We start from the raw sequence: 9,211 nt of genomic DNA, 5'->3' as shown, positions 1-9,211 counted from the left end.
AAGAAGGGTAAGAATGGTAATATCATGTCTGGCAATAATATAAAGAATCTGCAACAGCAGCAGGAAAAAAAAAAATAGCTGCACAAACCTGAGATTCCTCTGGAGAGGGAAAAAAAAAAAAAGAAGGGTCAATTTTCTTTCTCCACAACCCTTTCAAAAAACTTTTTTTTTCCTAAACATACCTCTTCATTGAAGGTCTGCTGGCAATAAGGCATTCTTCCTGGTTTTCTCACCCGGTCTGATGGGAACACCAAGCACCTAGCCATGTTATATCCCCTTCCAGTTCAGGGGGTACATCCTGCTGCTAATGAGCTGTTGGAGGGTGTGCTATGCTGTCAGTTGACACCTCTTCTCCAAAAGGAGTTTCTCTTGCTGGAGAGAAGAGGTCACACAATCTCTCTCAGTTGACAAAGAGCAGCAGGGGCAATAAGGTTAGTGTAGGGTCGCAGTCATCTGGATGGCAGTGTCCACCCCAAGCCCCTGCCACGATGGCAGAAGCAGAAGTGCTTCTGTCACCCTTCCTGTGCTGCAGCACAGAGCTTGAAAAAATTTTGGCCATGCTCATTCTACTTAAATTCAATCTTCCCAGAGCCCATAAATCTGAAGCATTAGGAGGAAGACATTATGAATATATTCTAGCAATATAAAAAGTAACGACTTAATATAGCTTTTTCTCCCCCCTTCATTCACAATCTCATGTTTTTAACATTTTGGCAACTGTCAAATCTTGAAGGGATATAATGTGTGCTAGAGAGAGAGAAGAGAGATTTTCCCTTTCGAGGATGGTGTGAACTGAGCCTGCAGAGATCTTTTCCCCTCCTTCTAGATCAGAGCTTAAGCCCAGAGGCGAGTAATGACTACGTGTCTGCCTGCTGTGCTGTTCTAGGCTTGGGCAGAGACATAGTACATTTCAACAGAAAGAGAAGAATATCTTATTTTATCAATGGCATTCCTTAATATGAGGAGTCTGGCACGAAAGGGAGAAAGAAACCCACACAAGAAGGGCCTTGAACCATGGGGCCCTCTGGCCCATGTGCTGGAGCAGCCCCAGGATGTGCTGGCAGCCCAGCCTTGCTCAGAAAGCAGCACAGTCCCTCACCACAACCTGAGTAAAAATAACAACACCTCCTGTTAGCAATCAAAAGGTAGAAAAAAAGAAAAAGAATAAAAAAGTGCATTAGAAGCACAATGATTTTATAGTTTGAGCGCTGGCAGCAGCTCCGCGGCCTAATGGTTTCCATGACGATGGGGAGGCCCTGCTGCAGCCCTGCTCCACGCGTGGGAGAAATGATCCTGGAGATGGCAAAACGCACACTGATGTACTGGGAAAACCCCAGGACTGGTGTGAGGCAGGAAGAAACGTAGAAAACATGGTCCCAGAGAAAAATTAAAGGAAGAGAGGGGATAATATAATGGCATGAGAGGTGGCACATATAGGCTGCGTCCTCTTGGAGGCAGGGTCCCTCCCTCAGCCTCCCTTCATGCTGTGGATGAGGATGTGTCTGCAGTGATATGTGTCCCCTTGGCAAGTTCATTAAGTCCAAATGGGATGACTTAAATGTGTAGACAGACAGTGTCATTGGAGACAGAGAGTCCATTCTGTTGTTTATTATCTATAATAAGTAGCATCCCAAAATCTCAATGAATGATCAAACCCTAGTGTTCTAGGCTCCATACAAATACACAGTAAGAGAGTCCCTGCCCTGAAGAGCTTACAGTCTAAAAATGGTTCCTTATCTGTTATAATTTGGAGGAAAAGGAATTGGAGAGAGAGAAATGAGAAATCAACTTTTTTTTTTTCTGACTTGTTTCATCTTCTAAACAAAAACCATCATACATAAATGCTGAGATCATCATTTTCAGTCCCCATCATTAGCCAGATGTTCTTGGGCTGTGTACCCTGGAGCAAGCTAGTCAGACTGGTGAAAAGGCAACAGCTGTCCCAGGCTGAAAGATGCTACAACACGAAAAAGGCACTCCAGCTTGATGGCAGAAACTACAGAGTGCAGGGAAAGGCAGGTGGTTGAAGCAGTTTTGGGAGGGGAGCAGTAGGGCTTGGCTCCCCATGCCTGCTCAAATACGGCTACGAATTCAGGCTGCTGAAGGTCTCTGTGCCCCATATTCCCTGCACCTGTTTTTAGGAAATGGAAGCTTTGCAAAGTAATTAAAAAAAAAAAAAAAAAATCTTTTCTTGGCTTTCCTTTTTTGAGAAACTGTCGAAGCTTACCTAAAAACGTACTTGAATTTGTGCATGCCTTTATTTATTGAGCTATTTGTGATGGACATAGATTTCCCTATGCCAAAAAGCCCCCTCCCTCCTCCTTACCCAGCCTAAGTAATCAGTTTCCTTGTGCTCCAGCCCACACTGGGCTATTTTTCTCCATCAAATTCATCATCACTGGTTAAATAACTGAGGTGTGTGTTGGCTTTGTCTTTTTTTGGTGTGAAATGTTATAATCATTAAAGTCTACTTTGCTCAAGTCCCTGTCATCCTCTTAGGTCACTTGTACACTGTGCTTCTCTCCTGACTTACTTATTCTGTTAGAGTTCTAATTTCAATATGCTGCTGCTCTCAGGGCTGAAACCTTTACTCTGATGTCCATGATGACCATCTTCATCCATCAAGGCTCCCAAGTGCTCTGAAGCTGCAATGAGTTTGAGATATTTGGACTCTTTTGGGCAAGTATAATAAATTTTCTTGTCCAGCAGTCCTGTCTTGGATGCTTCCCTTCCAGGTATTGCTGCCTGTGTTCACCACAGCCTACATTGCCTGCATATCTTTTATACTACTATTCTGTTAATGATCATACTTGGCATGGGCCCTGGCTTGCCACCAGGGTGTCCCCTTCCACACACACACTAGCAATTATCTTCTGACATCTGGAGACATGCTTCACTCAGACTCTGTCACATGAGCCAATTTTAATCTAAGATGCTCTTTCCTGTTGAGATCACAGGTCCCTATCTAATTCAGCTCCCTGTCTGAGTACAGTTGAGTCATAGGAGCTTTTTCTATTGCTACATCTAATAGTACTTTGCTATCAGGAGCAGAACATCAACCTGCTTGGCTGGGAGTTGGCACTGTCACCCAGCAGCCCTCCTTGTCTGGAAGTTGTTTTGATTCTTTTCTTAGACTTCTCCCTCTCTGTGTGTCTCTCTCTAAAACATTAATTTCCTCTAATTAGAGCCTCCTTAACAATTCTTTTTCCCCTCTCCTCAGTTAATTTCCTCTAATTAGAACCTCCTTAATAATTCTTTTGCTAAATCAATTTCCTTAGTTAGAACCACCCGCCATAATTTCTTTCCATCCTTTCAGAAGCTGTCAGAGTAGCTAAGCAAATTATGCTTCTGGGTAACCTTTATCTCTTACTTGGTATTTTAAAAGAACCGTAACAGGTTAGACAGGCACAATTTCCCCTTCCAGAGCTATGCTGGTCTGACCCCATTAGGTTATACTTAGCTGAGTGTTGTACTATTGTATACTTAATTAGGCACTCTAGCTGTTTCTCTGGAACCAAGGTAAAGCTGTATTTATGAATGAATTAAACATGACACTTCATTATTCAGATCAGATTTAACAATGTCAAAATCCATCTTTAAACCAGATCAAATTGCTCTCTAAGAATATATAAAACCTCCTACCCATTAGCTGTCCGAAGAGCCAACCATTCCTACCTTTTCTCTGCAATCATGCCAGCTTTTTTTCTCATGATGAGCCTTTTAAGTAGCAATTTGTCTAATACACGCTGTTCTTAAAAAGATTGGTTCTGTTTGTAATTTACAGAGTAAGCAAACATTAATGGCACACTACCTTTCACAGTCATGCTGTGGTCACCTCAGCAGCTGGTATAAATGGGGAGACAGCTGATTTATACCTTAGACCTGAATTTGCCTTTCTACATCATGCAGTTTCTTTCCAGTTGAGACTATATTTTGCATTTCTCTAGTTCTTTTCTTTAGGTCTGTTGAAGAATTCCACTGTAGTGGACCAGGGTCCTGCAAAGCAGCCATCTCTGTGTCTGATCTGTAAGAGAGCTACCAAGGAGCACTTGCTACCTTTCCTCGTTTTGGGAAGGAAAGGGGTAGGGATTAGTGACAAGTGGAAGGATTCATTCAGTTTTAACGAAGTCTGTTTTTTAATTTAAATATTAATTAAAAAAAAAAAAAAAAAGGAAGTAAACATCTGAGCTGCAGGAACTTGCTCTCTCCACTACCAATAAGTGCAGCACTTATAGCTGATAGTGTTCCTTTCTCTAATACTTATTTTTAAGTTAGCATCTACTACCATGCACAGATCTGATGGTTTCAACAAGTGTCCTTGCAAATGAAAGCACTACCCTGCTACCACGTATGATAGAATAGGGCCCCGATCACACGAGACAAGCCAAAGACATCTACGGCTCTATGGATTCATGGGTCTGTTTCTAGTCTTCACAGCACAAGGACTTTTCTACCTGTTTTGGCTATGCTCAGTGTAAGCTGTGTTTACTGCTCAAAGTATTGATCATAAATTGAGTGTCAACACAAGTCCTGAAAAGCCTGCTCCAGTAAAGCAGATGGGCCTTCCAAAACTTGTGAAGCGCTTTTCACTACCACCTGAAGAAAAATGCCTCCCTGGGTGAGTGCCTTGGATGCCACTTGATACAGCAAGCGAAGTGATGCAATAGGAATGCTCCACAGATATCCTACAAGGAGCTGGTGGAGGCTTGTGGCTACTCCATCCTTGTCTGTGCCACTCTCAGTTTCAAAACATTCAAGTCAAGTACAGTTACTTTGGGAAACCTGTACTATCGCTTTCTTTCACCATTCTTTCTCTTTCTGACCTCTCCAAGCCCTCAGCACTCCACAAAGTCTATTCTGGTGTAGGTGGTACAGAATTTGTAAAATACATTTTATTTTCTCTGCAGACGTAGTAACTATACAGAATATTCCATTTGCAATCACTTCTCATGGAATTTTGGGGTAGGTATGCATGGAAAAATGAAGCATTAAGGTTTTTGTTCTTGACAAAATCCCTAATGTTTTAGATGGGAATAGGAATTTTTGGGCAATCTTACAAGGAGCCAAATGCTGGTGGTGCTGGAGAAAGGGTTTTGGGGAAGGGAAGGTTCTTTAAAAAGATAGGTTTGGAGGTTTAAAAAAAAAAAAAGTTAAAAGAAGGAAAAAAAAAGCTGTCTGGTTCTTCTTAGAAGAGATGAGAGAGTTGGAAGAAGGTTGGAATGTTCAGAGCGACAATCAACTAAACAGAAGAGACACTGTTCTCTCTATGCTCCTTGAAGAGTTCATCTTTTTGGCCTCCAGTCCATTCCAGCTGAGGAAGAATGGCTAGAGATAGAGATAGGCAATCCAGTAGACAATATTGAAGAGCAGGAAGGCAGTGGGGAAGAAGACACGGGAGTAGGAGTCCAGGCGGGAGATATGAATGCGGACCCTCCCCTCCCGCCACATCCCTGTCTGACAGTCCTCAATGCAGCAGAAGAACCTCTCACATTCCTTTCCTTCCAGGCATGGAGAGCCAGGGTCATCATCATCATCCTCCTCTATCTCTGGAGGCCAGTGCATGATATTGTTGATGTTGATGTTGATAGCAGTAAAGGATGGCATCACCTGTGCGCCAGCAGGTGGCTGTAATGAGGAAGGGTAAATGGATTAAAGGAAAAGAAAATGCAAGAAAACATGTTTTATACACCAAAAATTATTCAACAGTCAGTTGGTCAGTTCATGACATAGGCACAGTTCAGTGGAGTGACATGACTGTTCATCTCCCTTCTCTGCATCTGATTGCCATACTGTGGAGATTTGGCAGTTACCTGCATGATTGTGAGTTTCCTCCCTGGCATTCTAGGGCACAGATTTAGGCAGCAAAAGTCTACTTGCTATGATTCCCCAACTTTGCCATAGTCAGCAAGCAGGGTGTTTGCTTTCCAGCTGTACTAGCCCCTTCCCTCATTCCCCTGAGTTCTGCTGTCTCTGAGGGCAGAGCTATAGTCCAGGTATGTCTTCTGGTTGCTGTTAGCTGCTGGAGGATAGCTGGGGCAAGGCTGTTTGCAATTCTTAACCTCTCTCCACTAGTGCTGGGAAAGGAGTGTGGGAAGGTAGAAATCTTTTTGTTTTCAGTTGTGTGTTGGCTCAGAGGCCTGTTTCATCTGATGTGTCAGATGTATCTGCACTAAGCCTAGGCAGATCTCAAGAGGATTATGGCATCTCTGGGTTTGCTGTCTCCGCACTCAGCAGATTTTCTGATGACAGACCACAAAAGACAGTAAGTCTTTGCATCTCTGTGACCTAAGATACTTATGTAATCCTTAAAGATTAAATCTATAAAGACTGAAGAGCCTGGGCGTGGATTGCTCTATCTTGAAGTGGACATTTATGTTTAGTCATGTAAACTATACTGACAAGCTCTCCAGCAATTGAGCACAGGGTTCCTGGCCCCAACAGAGACCTTCTTGTTTTATGGGAGTCTCGGGGGATTTTTCTGGTTATGTCTGAATTTCAAGTGCTCTGACCCAGCACACAGATTGGTTTGAAAACCTTATGAACAAAGTACATGTCAGGCACTGAACAACTTCAGCAGTTTCCAGTGCAGGCTTAGGAGAGAGATTCCTAAATGACTTGGAGTTCTAACAGTATGCAGCTCTGCTGGCTACTTCAACCTACCAGTCTGGCTTTCCTGCTGTTGTGCTCCAGTGGCTTCTTGTTTCCCACCAGGTAGTTGAGTGTAGCATACTCCATGAGGGCTGCGAAGACGAAGATGAAGCACACGGACACAAAAAGGTCCATGGCTGTGATATAGGAAACACGGGGCAGGTGCTTGCGGGAGATGGTACTCAGTGTGGTCATTGTTAGCACAGTGGTGATACCTAAGAGAAAAAAAAGCTAGTTCAGGTAACGAAGAAAAGCACTTCTGTCTTCAGTATGCTCTCAGTCCCTCAAACACCTCAATTTTCCATCTCCTGTGGGAGAGAAAAGCCTTTAGATGTCTGGTCCCTTTTTTGCTCTACTTAGCCAGACTCTGGTCCTGCAGTAACCTCTGACAACACACCATGGAAAAAACTGTTTGAAACCAGAACATTGCACAGGCTATAAACATGTACTGGTAAAGGAGCGTGGAACTTGAACTCTGTTTAAGGCTGCATGCAGAGTGCAATGTCTTGGATGCTAGGAAATAACTGCTAGGCAGATGTCTTTGGGCAGGTAGTGGATGAATTGTTCTCCCTTTGAGTATGTCCCCAGGATAAAATTGGCCCAATGGCTCATCAACTGGATGGGAGATGGTAATGAATCTCCTGTGGCTCAAATGGGGCTTGGAATGGATTTCTAAGTAGCATTAGTGCTCACAAACCTGTTTTCAGAGATCAGGCATTAGGAACCAACACACGATCAGCTCCAAGAGTTGGTGTTGTTCTCTCAGCTACTGCTTTTAGAATGTGGAGGAAGCTGTGGAATTTCACCTGCTTCTCTTTCTCTAGCACTCTTCTAAATCCACCTGTCAGACAGGTGCTCACCCCATTGGCTCGGGGTGGGAGCATAGCACGAGATTTTCATATTTTCTTACTGCATTTGTATTAGCAACTGCGATGTGACTTCCTACATATCTGAAATGCCAATGGAGCTGGTGCAGTTAACATCACTTTAATGTAGGCCAGTGGGCTTGAAATGTAGTGGGGATCATATATATGAAGAATACATTACTCTTGATGTGCCAAGATCCTTTCCTACAGCAAAGGCCTGCCTCCTGTGGGAGCCTGCCTCTATTTTTTGAGACACTCACACTCACCACAGTGGAGCCCTTTTGCCTCTTGCTGTTCACTCCTTCCACAGCCATGGACTATGGTGTACCTTCACCTTTATTGGAAATGACACCCTTCTTTTCCTCCTGACCCTATCCAGGACTCTAAAGAAATTGATTTTGATAGAGAGGTGGGAAGGAATGTTCAGAATGGATGGGTTCTGAGTAGCCCTGCCTGATGCTGACAGTGCCGTGTCTCTCCTCGCCCTGCAAAGGCCTGCAGGCAGGGCTAGGAATGCTACCTTCGATAACAGGGAAAGTCAGATGGGCAGGTTGGAGGGACAGCACTGGGAAGCTGAGCTTTCTGCAAAATACAGATGCAGCTGAAGTGCATTAAAGATTTGTAAAGCTTTCTTTAGCTCCTATCAGAGCAGGATTCAATCAACATGAGCTTTATCCTGCCTCAGAGAGCCACTGTAGATTGCAGAGCAGATCTGAACAACAGGTAGAACTGTTGGCATTCTCTGAGCTTCCACTATGGTGTAATTGACAAAGTCTGTACCTACTGAGCTTCCAGCTCTTGCTGGAATTTGGGATTCTATTTCTATGGCCAAGCAACTTTGCTCATTACCCTACAACTTTCATGTGACTGGACCTACACTGAGCCCCTGGGAAGTGATGAGGAGATGTAGAAGGTATGCATGTGGCTGGAGATCTTCAGTCAGTGCTGCAATGCCACAGTACACCCCTTTCCTCTCCCTTTTTGAGCATAAGAATATAACACTGTCAGCTTGAGAAGACTGTGTTCAGAACTTAGATCAAGAAATGAGTCTTTTGCCATCTTAAAGAAGTCCAGTACTGAAGTAGTTCAGGCAAGCACAGATAGATAGAAATTCAGCTGAGCTTAAGGACAATGCTATGAAAAGAAAGAGGGATGGACTTCACTAAGCTGAACAATGCCAAAATGCTCTAGGAGCTTCCATATTCCAACACTTCCAGTCTGCTAGTGTTGCAGCAGTAGTCAACAAGCAACATACATGAAACAGTCCTTCTCTTACCCAGAGATGTCCTGGCTGGTGTGGAGTCCCTCTTGATCCAGAAGGAAACCCAGGAGAGAACAACAGTCAGGATGCAGGGAATGTAGGTCTGAATGGCAAAATAACCCATACGTCTACTTAAGTCAAAAGAAACTGTCATCACCATGTACTCCCCTAGAAAACAAGAAGTGAAAGAGACACTAGAATCATAACATGTAGCTTACTAAGGCACAGAAAGTTTCAGAATTTGGAGCATTTCTGTTGCAGTTTACTAGTTGTTTTAAGTGCCCATCTGGCTGTTCTTGTGCCTGACATTGTGACTGCTCCGCTTCCTAGCTTCACAGATAGCAATGTGCCTGGTTGAGGTAGGCTGGCATTGTGCTGGCTTGCTGTTTTAGCAGTTAGTGGGCTCTGTGGCTGTATGACTTTCTGGCTTCATGAC

At 43.7% G+C, this 9,211-nt stretch overlaps 1 protein-coding gene across 1 annotated transcript in view; it reads right to left on the bottom strand.

Annotated features, from left to right (window-relative positions):
- Nucleotides 1-4,998: 4,998 nt before the first annotated feature.
- Nucleotides 4,999-9,211, bottom strand: part of LOC100543628 (gamma-aminobutyric acid receptor subunit gamma-4) — a 31,705-nt gene continuing 27,492 nt past the window's right edge. Inside the window, exons 7-9 of the mRNA XM_085230492.1 lie at nt 8,791-8,943; nt 6,661-6,863; nt 4,999-5,625 (exon numbers count right to left, since the gene is read on the bottom strand). Of these exons, the coding sequence (XP_085086618.1) occupies nt 5,326-5,625; nt 6,661-6,863; nt 8,791-8,943 (656 nt within the window). The 3' untranslated portion in view covers nt 4,999-5,325. The remainder of the gene's footprint in view (nt 5,626-6,660; nt 6,864-8,790; nt 8,944-9,211) is intronic.

This window comes from Meleagris gallopavo, chromosome 9 (assembly GCF_905368555.1).
Source record: "Meleagris gallopavo chromosome 9, MGAL_WU_HG_1.1, whole genome shotgun sequence".
Lineage (NCBI taxonomy): Eukaryota > Metazoa > Chordata > Aves > Galliformes > Phasianidae > Meleagris > Meleagris gallopavo.
The sequence above is the reverse complement of the archived record's forward strand: the minus strand, read 5'-3'. Positions and strand labels throughout refer to the sequence as shown.